The 14328-nt window shown below is 37.5% G+C and overlaps 1 protein-coding gene across 1 annotated transcript; it reads right to left on the minus strand.

The window, feature by feature from the left end:
* Window positions 1-4091: 4091 nt before the first annotated feature.
* LOC122640816 (vacuolar protein sorting-associated protein 2 homolog 1) lies at window positions 4092-13175 on the minus strand. The gene is made up of 5 exons (XM_043834058.1): window positions 12998-13175; window positions 10505-10635; window positions 6075-6179; window positions 4815-5075; window positions 4092-4524 (listed from the first exon to the last, which is right to left on the minus strand). Exons 1-5 carry the CDS (start codon window positions 13032-13034, stop codon window positions 4387-4389), a joined length of 672 nt encoding a protein of 223 aa, XP_043689993.1. The 5' UTR covers window positions 13035-13175; the 3' UTR covers window positions 4092-4386.
* Window positions 13176-14328: the final 1153 nt, after the last annotated feature.

Raw genomic sequence — 14328 nt, forward strand, 5'->3', positions numbered from 1 at the left:
AGGGGGGAACTTGCTTCTCGTGGTGTAATTTCTAAGTGAAAATAGGTCGTCTAGGTTTTGCTTCCAGAGAACATAGATCGGTCAGGGAGGTAAAGATGTCACTTTTTTTAATATTTTTTAAATGTGATGAACGAGGAAAGGGAATTTTTATGAATGAAGCAACCTTGATAGTTACACGAAGTCCCGCTCTCTATATATTTTATAAATATTATTATATAATACAGGGTCGGGCTGGCCCTTCTAGGGTCGAAGCCTCAACCCAGGCCCTGCAAGGGCTAGGAAAACACTAAACTCTGCCTGGGCTGGCCCTTTCCAGGCTCAAGGAGGGTTACGGCGGGTTCGGGTTAGCCGGGTTTTTTTGACACCCCTAATCTTAACAACCAAAACTTGTGAAGAAAAAGAAGAGAACCTAGAGAGAGATATCAAAAGAAGAAAGGACATCTAAAGCCACAATAAGATTCAGTATATCCTATCATGGCCTAGGCCGATAACTTATATTAATCTTTAACCATAGAGTCCTACTTAGAACTATCGATCCATATGGAGCGCGCATGACAGCCTTGCATCCTATTCAGATTAGAACGCTTCTATTTACATACAGTTTTAGTTTTCAATCTACAACTCTATCTTTGTAACAGTCGAAGGGTTCACGCAGTGTATTATATATTCTCTTCTTTAGAATTGTAGAAAAATAATGAATGACATTAAAATTGCTTGAATCGATCGATAAGAACCAATTACATATGAAACCAAAGACAAGACTAATAAGTCTTTGCTAGACTAAATACAGACAAACACTACTAAACTAAACCAACATAACAAAGGAAATAGACTTACTCTCACGGTACAATATTTAATACTCCCCCTCAAGTTGGAGTATATAAATCCTAGGCTTCAACTTTGAACAACAAAGATAGACATAACCAGTAAAACCCAACTAAGACAAATAACTATATGTAGAAATGAGTAGTCAACAATACTATCTTCCAATTGCAACACAATCATAAGTGTATCAACCACTAGCATTGAAGGAGAGAAAAATCTTAGTGTCAAATAAATCTAAATAGCAACAAGCAAATAATAATCTTCAAATAAGAAGTAGAGAATACTAACCAGAAGCCAAAAATATCATATCAGCAACAGCAACATTATAAGCCCTTTTGGAAGGCAATTAATATCTTCATAAAGAAGATAGATAAAAGTGCAGCATAGGTCATTGCGAACCACTGATAAAAGTGCTGCACAGATTATTGTGGATCATTAATAAAAGTGCAGGATAGGTTACTACGAACCATTGATAAAGTGTAGCATAGGTTGTTGCGAACAATTGATCACAACATAACATTATTGAGAACCACATAACATAACATAAGATTGCTAAAAACTACATAACATAGCATAAGGTTGCTGGGAACCACACAAAAAAATGTTCCGTTGGTAAGAACCATGTTGGCCAGCATGGATTATTTGAGAAATGCATAGATGTACTATTGCAGATTAAAATTTTCAATTATAGAATGCAATTAGTCTTTAGACATGAGAGATCCTAGTTATTTTGAACATCATATTGAAGGTTTTAAAGTGCCAGTAATTGATATTAGAGAAGCCAAATATTAGTACATTATATCTATGCATGGTATGGGGGCTTGAGAATCATGTTGAATGTGGGATCCACCTCCTTTTAATAATTAAGCTTTTTTTTTTTTTTTCTAGTTTGATTAGAGAATAATGGCAGCTTCTAAATTGAAGTGGAAAATTAAATAATAAATTTAAATTGGCACAATTGAGAGTGGGACTCCTTGAGGTATCCTAGTCCTTGTTAGTTTTGGTAGGAGCCTAGAAGGAAGAGTACAAAACTCCACCATATATTCAGGGGTTTGGGGAGATCAAGGTTTTCTTCTTTTATTTTTTTGCTACCCTCCAAACCTAGTTCTCTCCGTTGAGTGCTCTTTCTTGCTTCTATTGTGAAGATGACGATTGCTATAGGGTTCATATCTTCTCTCCTCCATAGAAAGATCATATTCCCATGGAAGTGATGCATTTTTTTTAAAATAGGTAATCAAATGCCCCCCTTAGATTACATGAATTATTATTTTATTGCCTAATCAATTTTATTTTTTTTCCAAAAGAATAAAATTGTGAAAAAAAAAAATTTTTAAGCTATGATTTCCTAAATGGTCAACCAATGAAAGGCTTCTCTATTTCCCTAATAACTGTCAAAAGGCAATTCGATCATATGGATAGGTAGTCAATCATAAGTTCCTTACTCATTTGTCAAATTTCATCTTAAAAAAGAGTTGGTTACATGGCAAAATAAAACTTTAAAAAATTATAATACTAAGAGGGTGCACGCCAAGACACAGAATGATAATTAATTGAAGGAGAAAAGTTTCTTATGACACAATGGAAGGAAGAAATGACCACCCTACCTCCAATGAAAAAGGAGGAAACCCCGTTCCCGTTATACTTCCGTGCATGCTCTCAATGGCCCCGTGCATGTATCGGGGTCATGCTCTCCCACTGCATGCCACTACATGGGAGTGCATATAATTTAAGTAGGATTTAAAATTAGATAATGATCGATCTAGACCATGCCCAATTATCCATCGAATAATTACCACATCATCCTTCTATGTGGCACAATTAGGTGAGACGCCCAAGGAATCCTTCCTACTTGAGTTGTGCAAAGAACCTTTTGCCTTAACGAATAATATAAGTTCCATGTCTGTAACTTTTAGACTAGACGATTACAAGTGAGAGATTGAGGGAAATGCCTACTAATAAACTCAGCATCTTAGATCAAAGTCCCTTTATTAAATTGAAGTTTTCTGAGCCAAAATGGCAATTGAGCAACTCAATGCTCAACAAACCTATTACCATATAAAGAGGTAGCGAGAGTATGAAAGCATAGCCAGTCAACCAGATGATTTACAATCCATGAAAGCTACATGGCATGCTCCAACAGTGTCCCTCAACAGAGACCAGATCAGTGTTGCTGAGTATAGCTTCATGTAGCCCTCTTTTTTGTGGTATCTACCATCTAGCTATGCTTTGCTGTGTCACTTTCATCCCGGCTGCATAGAAATAATTCTGGATACAAGAAATTTTTAACTAAGTATTAGTGCTTCAAGGATATTCCTATTTCCTGCTAACAGTTTTATATTTCTCAAAAACTAGTACTTTCACAGGTGCATGGGGCTTTTATCATAGGGCTAGCCACAGCCCACAGGGCAGGGCACTATAGTAAATCCCTTGAGCTTATCTCACCTTTACTATGCTGGGGAATGTCAGTGGTTCCAAGTGAGAGACCAGCATACCACACAGCATGATGGCATGAGATGCAGCCGATCTCGACTCACCTTTGCTTTGTTGGGGAGTGTCGGTGGATCAGAGTGTAGTTCTGATAGCATGAAAAGTAGCCATCACGCGCTTCAGCTGTGTAGCATGAGATGCAATCACTGCCTGCAGTTTTAATTGTTGGGTAATTTACACAAACCATCCTTAAAGTTTGACGAAAGTATAATTTTACCCTTCAGTTTTGGATAATTTTACGTATCCCTTGAGATTTGCAAACGTTAACAAATATACCCATTCCGTCAGTTCATGATTAACAGTGTTAAAATCAAAGGGTAAAATTACAAAAATGTCCCTTCAAGTAAATAAAAAAACTTGGAACTCTTATAAGAGAAGGCTTGGGAGCTCTAGAGGGAGGTTGGAAGCAGCTTCCGAAATCCAACATCTCCTCTTTCTCTGTGATACCTGCAACTCAGAATAGTGAGACTGGAAAATAGAGAGACACAGAGATTGTAGCGGCGAAGACTTAGTCTCCTCTAGGACGCCCAAGCAGGTTTCCCAGTCCCTTAAGGCAGCGCTCAGCCACATCGTGATATCATCAATTAACGACGGCAACAGCAACTTATTATTCCCATCTTCACCCGGCTTCATGGAGGAGGTGGAAGTGTTGAGCAGATCGATGCCTCTTTGGTAGAGACTCTAGCAATCGAGTAGCGGCGTCTTTTCTCGGCTCCTTTAATCCCTTCAATAGTTTTCCTTATTGAATGTAAAATCCCCTTTTCCAAATAAAAATAAGCAAACTTACGAAAATTCCATTAATCAATCATGCATGTAATACATTGGAGGTACAGAATATCTGGTTTGAATATACAACTTTATATGTACGGCCATAGGGCTCTACAAAAGGATAAAGAAAGGAAGAGAGTTGACATGCACTAATGAATCACTATCTGCAGCACTGGACATGATTTTATTAAAATCCTGACAATTCCAAGCACTAGGTTATTAAATTCAAGCACAATTCCATACCTATTCAATAGCCACTTCTCTCCTCTTCGCAGAAAATCTCGTTCTTATACACAAAATACAAGATTACATTCTCCTTAAATTGTCTAACCTAGCCTGTAGCTCATTATCTATACCACCGTCATCGTTCCCTGTCGGCTCAGCTTGAGCAACCTTGGACTTGGCAGCTGGAGCAGCCACTGCTCCTGAGGGTGCATTCAGTAGCTGTGCATTAAATAAGAATGCCAAGAACAGTGTTATCATTGCCTTGCATTGTTAAGGAAACTGAATTCTGAGGAGAAATAAAGAAACATGTAATGTGAAAGGCTGACCAGGTATTTGGATTATGGTCTAAGCATTTAGACCATAGAGCCAAATTTCCCAGTGGTCAACAATTCTTGAAGAGTATTCGAGGTTGGCCAATCAGGGTGGGTGATGGGATCATTCAACCACGGGGCCTGAATGATCCAAGGTCTAGTTTGTTTCTAAAAACAATATTGATGCAAAAGACATACCTCTGAATTGATGTCAATTCCTATCTCATCAAGCACCTGGCTCACAAGCTCATCAGTTTCCTCCTCTTCTTCATCCCCTTCCAAAGCATCATCAATGGCTTCTCCCATCACCTCTGTTACCATTTCCATCTTTTCATTCTGCCTCTCAAATTCTTGCATTATCTTTTGCAACGATGGCAAGTTCATCTGCCTATTCATCTGGCCCATCGCCTTTGTGACACCTTTCATGGCCTCCCCCATTGCTTGTGTAGATTTCAATGTCTGAAAATTTTAACATAAAAGAAGTTTCAATCTTGAATTCTTGACACTAGATAACTCACAAGAAAAAAGAGACATTGTTGGCATGCAAACAAGACCAAGATTTGTGGACTCCCCACACCCAGAATGGCTTTGGTTCAGATTGGCCATTCTGTAAACTGTCCGCATCATGTACACTTATTCTTTTAAAATTTTTTGCAAAGAATTTTTTTCCATTTTCTTGGGAATTAACCATAAGGTAACCCCCCCCCCGGCATCCGCGTTCTCACCCTATACATTATTAAAGCTATCTAAAACAGTATGAACCAAAACAGTGGCAGAAATTTGATGTCAGGTACAATTTCAGAGGGTCACCTACGTGTGTCCCATAACAAGACCTTTAATTTCATAATATTGGTCCAAAGTTTAGGTGCAGAGGTCATTTTGACAGAACAAAGACAAACCACATGAACAAATTTCTATGATACCAAATAACAAGAGAAAATGTTTTATTATAAAGATTAATTTGAACCACTAAAAGATTTCTAAGATTTATGTCTGACAATTTTTTTGGAATGGAATTGGCAAAATGTGAGCAAGTTGGCAAGCCAAAACTTGCCATGAACTCTGGAGTCATAATAGGTACATTACAATATGGAACTTTTGCAAATTTTCCTAGTCAAAAATGATTAGCAGATTGGCCAACAAGTATTATTTTTATAATGAACAGATCACAACGATAACTGACACAATAAAGCGTTATCACAGGTGACTTGTTTCAAGTGTTCCCTTATAAACCACTCTCCTGGTCTTTTTGTTCTCCAAGAACAATTCTTAAGCATCTTTCAACTGCAATGCGGAAAGAAGAATACTTTTCCAGATAAAAATAAATAAATAAGGAGCAAAAAATTCAGAGCAGGAACCCCAGTTGTAATAACAAATTTATAAGGCCTCCCACGAGGATATTTTATGCCATCTAAGATGCATATAGAATTAGAGAAAATGGAAGGGTACAAAGTATACCTGAATTCTAAGAGCAACACCTTGAAGTTGTGATTTAAGCTTGTAGAATTTTTCAATCTGATGTCGTGTTCTAATAAGGTCTTTGGCCATTATTTTGACAGCTCCCTGCACCAACAATATCAGACAAAGTAAAGGTTCAGACGAGCATGAAACTCGTCCCATTTGTGGTCATTTATCATAATACAAATGTTTTTTAACAGGTGAAAGGCACATGTCATGCATGGTAATATTTACAAAAGTATGAGAATCATTGATTAATCTTTTGAAACATGATGTCAACTACACACATGCTATCTTCAGTCACAACAGTTCGACAATCTCTATATATACAACCTTAAAACATATCTCAACTATATGTAAGGCATTTATGAAAAGACTAATTTAAAATGCAAATGGGTAATAAATTGACCAAAAGTTTTCCTTGCTCCCCCGCAATAGAAGAAGCTACAGTCACCAACTTCAAATATGAAAGCACTAGAAATGAGTTTACCTAATATATGAACATCTATCTCAACCGAACAGAAATCCAAGTTAACTGAACGTGAAGGTGAAAAAGTATAGATAGTACAACAACAACAACTCAGCCTTTTCCCAACTAAATGGAGTCGGCTACAAGGATCCTTGCCCTCCAATCAGCTCCATTCGATGTCATACTTGATACAAGGCCTAAGCTATTCATGTCTTTCCTCACCATTTCTCGTAAGGTCATTTTAGGTCTGCCTATGGCTCTTTTAGTTCCTTCAATCTGAATCAAATCACTCCTCCGTCCTGGAGTAGGCCTCACTTGAACACGGCCATGCCACCTCAAATGACTTTCTCATTATTTATCATGTAACGGAGCTACTCCCTAATCAACTCTAATATGATCATTACTTACTTTATCCTTCATAGTTGTGCCACTCATCCATCTCAACATCCTCATCTTCGCTACACTAAGTTTATCCATATGATGCTTCTTAACTTGCCAACATTCTACACCATACATCATAGTCGGTCATATGACTAATCTATAAAAAAAATTCCTTTTAAGTTTTAAAGGAATACGCCGATCACACAACACTCCGGACGCACCTCTCCACTTCATCCATCCTAAATTAATCTTTGTGAAACATTATCCTCTATATCACCTTCTTAATTTATGATTGAGCCCAAATACCTAAAATAATCACTTTGCGGAATCTCCCTCTCATCAATTTTCAACACATCATTATCCATCCTAGTGTAACCAAAGTTACAAACCCACACCAATCCATCCCAAACTTGGTGGTTAAACTCTACTACCGTGACAATACTATAGGAGAGGTGCTGCGGAAAACTAGTTCAACGCCAGGATGATGTGTCTGCCCCCAATAATTAATTCTCAAATCGAAATTATGACTTAAGAATCCATGTTGGATTGGATTGTAACAAATCCTTCAGGAATTCATAAGAAGCTCTTTCTTTATTCTTTATTAGAAGATAAGGACAACAAAACAAGAATAGGATTATCCTACATATATTTCATGTAGAAGGGCGAATAGATACATTTATTTAGTTCTACATTCCTTGCACTAATTATTTACTTAGAATTTTAAATTATACGTTTCAGTTTATAAATTATAATTTATAGAAACATCTATTTAGTTTTACATTCCTTGCACTGATTATATACTTAGAATTTTAAATTATACTTAGAATTTCACTTATTATATACTCTGGCTTCGTTCTACTTATCTTAAAACCTTTTGACTCCAAGTTTGATCTCCATAACTCCAACTTGGCGTTAATCCCTGCTTTTGTCTCATCCACCAAAACAATATCATCAGCAAAGAGCATACACCAAGGAACCTCAACTTGAATGTCTAGTTAAATCATCCATGAAAAGTGCAAACAAATAAGAGCAAAGTTTATCCTTGATGTAACCCTATTGTAATTGGGAACCAGTTTCAAGCAAGCAGTGCACTAAATAGGGTTTTGGATGGGGTACGAAAAGTGAAAGGGAAGCACTGCGCTTAGCTAGAAGAGAGACGGGGGAGAAGCAATAAAGCAGAGCTCATATAGCTAGGACCGACGCAGAAGGTGTTATACTTCATTCTTTTTACAAGAATAAATTCCTCTCGCTAACTCTGTTTTATTGTCGCGCGCTATTGCTAGCGCTTATGAGCTCTTCACATAAGCTTGCGTTCGGCTGTCCGCATATTTACTTGAAACACTTCTCTTCTCTAGTACTTCCAGATTAACTCTCTAGGGACTCTATCATAAGCTTTTTCTAGGTCAATAAAGACCACATGGAGATCCTTTTTGCAATCTCTAAATCTTTCCATGAGCTCCTAAGTAAATAGCTTCTATCTTCCCAGCATAAAAACAAATTGGTTCTCCGTAATAGTAGTTTCTTGTCTCCGGTGGGTTTTAATAACTCTCCCCCATAATTTTATAGTATGACTCATTAGTTTTATGCCTCTATAGTTATTGCAGCTTTGAATATCACCTCTATTTTTGTAAATTGGATCCACAGCGCTTCTCCTCCATTCATCTAGCATTTTACTTGCGCTCATAATCTTATTAAACAACTTGGTTAGCCAAGATAAACCACAGATTTCTAAATTGTTCCACAGTTCTATTGGGAAACTTCTACTAAGACCTCATCTAGGCCTTGTGCCTTCACTACGTTCATCCTCCTTAAAGCTTCTTTTACTTCAAAAACCTTAATTTTTCGTATATACCTACTACGTGTGATGTTGATGGGTAATGCAGCCTTCCGGAACACTATTTCTCAAAAGTGTTTTCATTTAGTAGGTTGCAGAAATAACCTTCTAATCTCTTCATAATGTCCTCATCCCTTATTAGTACTTTACCATCTTCACTTTTAATACATCTAACATGGTCGAGATCTCTACTCTTCCTTTCTCTCGCTTTAGCTATCTTATATATAGCTTTTTCCCCTCCCTTTGTGCTCAGGTTGTTATAACGATCTTCATATTTCTTTGCCCTTGCTTTTTTCCACAATCTACTTAGCTTCATGGCAAAAATGTATACCTTTGTAAATCCTCTACATGCTTAGCCTTTGCCATGTCTTAAAACTAGCTTTCTTAATTGTAATGGTTCCTTGAACCTCATCATCCCACCACCAAGTCTCTCTAGAGGAATGACATTTTCCTTTCGATTCACCTAGGACATCTTCAGCAACCTTCTTAATACAAGTAGTCATCTCGTTCCACATTGTATTAGTGTCTCCCTCAAAGTCCCACTTTCCTTGTTTGATCACTTCATCAATAAATGATTTTAAATTATCTCCTTTTAAGCTCCACCACCTTATCCTAGGACAAATAAGCTCACCTTTCTTACAATTCTGTGTAGTAAGGCACATATCCATGACTACTAATAAATGTTGTGTGGTTAGGCTCTCCCTTGGTAAAACTTTAAAGTCCTTACATAACAATCTATCGAACCTTCTAGTTAAGAAGAAATCTTTTTGGCTACTCTGATGTCGACTTTTGAAGGTAACTAAATGCCCTCTCTTTTCGAAGTAATTGTTTACAATGGATAAATCATAAGCCACAGCAAAATCTAAAACTGAGATCCCCTCCTCATTCCTCCCTCCAAAACCATATCCTCCATGTACAGCTTATAGCCCTAACGATCTTTCCCAACATGTCCATTCAGATCACCCCCTATAATAATCTTTTTTCCTTGACTAAAACCTTGCACTAATCCATCCATGTTTTCCCAAAATTGTAACTTACCACTTTTATCCAATCCAACTTGAGGTACGTAAGCACTAATTATATTGACAACCTCATTCTCCAACACAAGCCTGATGGATATAATTCTATCTCCGAATCTCTTAACATCCACCACATTATTCTTTAAAATTTTATCCACTACTATGCCCACTCCACTTCTATTACTCTTCTCCCCCATATATCAAAGTTTATAGTTGTCCAACTCCTTATCTTTTTTACCCTTCCATCTAGTCTCTTGAATACAGGCTATGTTAATCCTTCTCCTCATAACCTCTATCAATTCTCTACTCTTACCTGTTAAAGATTCTACGCAACACTCTGTGCAAAAATAGCACTGCTGGAGCCTGGAAGAACAACATGAAAAGATAAAGCATCTTTAGTATATTTTAATAAATATACTATTTAAAACCATGATATGGCCTGTACAGTGTATTCCAAAAAACAAATTTTGAGTTTGGATGTTTTTTACTCATGTGATTAAGCAAATGGCATTATTTACTGTGTTGAGGTTCCATGGTTGCGCAAGGATAAAATGTTTTTTTTTTTTTCTTTGATGAAGCATAAGGATAAAATGTAAGAACAAAACACTATTGTTCCAAGGCTTACAGACAAATCAACTCTATATTTTCAAGAACCTGAATATACATAATTTGATTCATGGGGAATTGACGCTAACACAAATAAACACAGAAAAGAAAATTGGCATACCATCTGCCCTTGCTTAGCACTTTTCTTTATTTCTACAATAAGCTTTTTCTCTTGTGTTTGTAGACCTTGTCTCTCTCGTTCAATTTCTCTGATTGATTTGTCCAACATCCTCTTATTCTCCCGCAGAAGTTCTGCACAAAACAACCAAATAGAAAAGTTATACATTAAATGAGGGCCACAACAAGACAACCAACTTTTAATGGAAATCTTACATAAACATAGTTCATCTAGATAAGCACCAAGCCACCTAAGTGAAAACCAGCTGAATGATTACATGCAGCCCTAAACTAATCAATCAAGGTAAAAATTCCATATCATACATAGGCAATACCGCAATAAGGCAACGCCCAACAGCCCCAGTGATGTGGAAGACGGGTCACAAAACCCTATTGGCTTCGCCATGGGCCCACCCAGATAACACAGCTCAACAATTCAAAGTTGTGGCAAATCTGTAATTATTCAGATTATGTGAGGATTATTAAGGAAGGCTAAAAGAATGGACAAGATGGGTAATAAGGTTTAAAGGGTAGGGATCAATTTGGAACAAACAAAAATAAAAGACAAAACTGAGTTAAGAGTAAAAGAGAAGGGTAATTTTGGAAAGGGAGGGAACATGATGACATTTAACAACCTGTCACCAGAGTGGTTTCTTCTTTTCGTACAGAACAGAAACCAGCGGCAACCCATCTCAAGTGTGATTGATGAAACGCATGCGATAGGGTTCAATCAAAATGAAAGTTTAGGGATAAATTCCTAACTCCTAACCCTACCGAATGCAAGAGATGGCAGCCCCAATAAAGGTCAATATAAACTGATATTATGGCAGTAGGAAAGAAAGATCAGATCGGAACTGTATTATAAATTCCAGGTCTAGCAAGCCCTCGAACTGAGGTTCAGCATAATTGGGTATCAATTGAAGCCCCCAAGTCTGTGACTGAAATGGGTGAACCGTGAACGAAATGGATCGATCCTCAAAATGAAGAGCTGAAAGGTCACCAGAAAACAGAGCATGTAAGGTAGTTTCTGAAAACCAGCAGTCGAACAAAGAGTTAGAAAGGGGAAAGGGAAAAGAAAGAAGAAAGGATGAGCGAGAGAGAGAGATTGGCAGATCGCACAGTAGAAGGGAGGGAGAATTTCACACGCACAGCCACAAAGGCTCTCCAAAACTCAATGATTCAATTCATTATTCATTCTGCCCATTTACGATTGTTACATGGTATAAGTAAATAAAAACCAAAGACTCCTATTCTAACTCTAAAACTGAAATATAATGGAACTCTACCACCAGCTAACCTATTCAAAAATAAAATAGAAGACTACAAGATAAATTCAAGCAAATAAATCTAAATAATTAAATAAACTCTAATTTAATCTAATGGAAACAGCTTCCCCAGTCCCCGCAGTGGCGGGAGCCTCGTGCACTGAGTACGCCCTTTTTTAATTAAATAAATAAACTCTAATATCCTACTAGACTCCAAAACCCAATTGGACCCAACTCATAATCTAGGTTCTCAAACGGGTTCAAGCCAACCCGTGGAAGCGCTCCTGCATCACCAAGTGCTTCATAAATTGGTCACATGTCTAAAATTTGTTGCTTTCGAATACTTAGATGATTGTACATTCCTCAAGTAAATTCCCTTCTAAATCTTCGACATAAATTTCTATCATGACAAATTTAGAGCATTATATAAGTTGAGTCATGGCACTTGATAAGGATTTCACAGATTTGTACAATGAAACAGCGAATGACAATCATGATCAACTCATTCTGATCAGTAAAAAAATAAAACACATGGTGCAAAATTGTCACTCACATGGTGTACCATAGTTGCCTACATGCACACACCACTTTCCAAAATATTATATGAAAATGATTTATGTTTCAATCAAAGACGATAAACTAATACGTTTGGGGTTCTAGTCAGTCATTAGGTTGCGTAGCTTCCTAGGCACCAAGCCTACAAAGAATGCAAGAGTATCTTACTCAAATCAATAAATCTTAGAGAACCAACGGTAACAACTCTAGCCCCAGAACCTTTTGACCTATCAGAATTACGAACATCAAGGGACTCTCAAGTCGTCCAAAAACAAAATTACCTCCGAATGAGATCCGATGCATACTGACAAACTCATCATAAACTAAACAGGCAAAATAGGGAGCCCTTTTTGATTTTGCTTTCTCTCAATTACCCAGAACTAAGCAACCATTTAAAACCCTAATTTCGGACGCGCGACTGATAGATTCAATCTAGATACCGTTTAAAAAGTCTTTTGTTTCCAATCCAAATAGGAAAAAATTTGCAATATGTCTTGTAAAATTGAAATCAGTGTTCGGTTCTTCTGCATCTGATTTAAAGGGATCGTCTTGAAGTAATTTTAATTATTATCAAAACTCAATCAGGGTTTTGCATCATTGGGAAAATTGGATACTACAAAGGAGTTAAAAGACAAAACATTATATCAAAACTTGGAAGACCCAATCGAGACACATACCTGCGGGGGTCTTCCTCTTGCCGAAGATGAAACTCATCTCTCCTGATTGCTGGAACTGATCGGATTTCGGATTACTATGAGAAGAAATATCTGATCGATAGATTGATTGTATCAAAGGTGTTCTCGCTCTCTCTCTCTCTCTCTCTCTCTCTCTCTCTCCCTAGGTCTGTGTGTTAATCTTTCTCCTCTCACGCGTAAAATGGATTCCTTCGGTCATACAACTTTCTTACAAATTTCCTTTCTTTAATACGCGGTAATGCGGTGTCGCCACTCATCGTGGCTCGTCCCAGTTGGCCAGGTTCCCGCGGATGGCTATTTCCACTACTATTTTCCATTGCATGGAAACGTTGATCTGAAAGGAGGGGGAAATAGTCATTTTCACTTGCGTACAGCCTCGTCAGTACAATAGGCGGTGGCACTTAAACCAGGGTTTCAAAACTCATAATCTGCAATATAATAGTTAAGAGCCGATTCCAATCCATGAATCGGTCCGATCCAACTGGTTCTAAGCTATCTTATGATGAAAATAGACTCGATTCAGGAATAGGGACTCGACCCATGAATCAGTCCGATTCAAGAAGGATTACAAAGAAAATAAATAAGAATCAGCCAATTTCCATCCAATTCGTACAATCCAATTCTGATTCAGATAGTAAGGATAAGGAACTATGAAAATCAGGACCGGTTTTAGCAATTCCAATCTGAATCGGCGGATTCACGGATCCGATTCCCAAAACCTTGCACCAAACATATGCCAAACACAATCCGATCCATAAGGCAAAGGTGACCACAGAGAATGTCACCACCTTCCATTTGCCGGATATAGGATGGGTTCTATGTTATGGAGGACCCAAAACTTACTTTTTTTGGTTTTTCTCATCGAAGCTTCATCACAAAGAGATATGAAAGCGCTTAGAGAGTTCAAACTTCAAATGGATAAAAAGGTTACGAAATGTACAGAAAATAGCATTTAATAATTGAGAAATGAATCTACACACTGCTTAACGGAACAATACATTTAAGAGAGAAAAGAGCCAGCATATTTAACGAAGAGAGAAGAAGCTCTGAGAGGGAAGTACACACTGACAGCACTCGCACTTCTTTTTCCCTTTATAATTTTACAATACTTTAGACAAACTTTTGAGCCACTTCCCTAGCTTTTTTGAGATTGAAATTTTACCTGCTTAAACACTGACCAAAGGTTGATGCAACATTCATGATTTGCATGTCATATGCAGTCCACTGGCATGGTTGGTTTCTACAATTGGGTAATGATCATGGTAACTACAGTAGGATTATAGTTCCCCTACCATTGATCAGATAAAACTGGG

This window comes from Telopea speciosissima, chromosome 9, assembly GCF_018873765.1.
Source record: "Telopea speciosissima isolate NSW1024214 ecotype Mountain lineage chromosome 9, Tspe_v1, whole genome shotgun sequence".
NCBI classification, from domain to species: domain Eukaryota; kingdom Viridiplantae; phylum Streptophyta; class Magnoliopsida; order Proteales; family Proteaceae; genus Telopea; species Telopea speciosissima.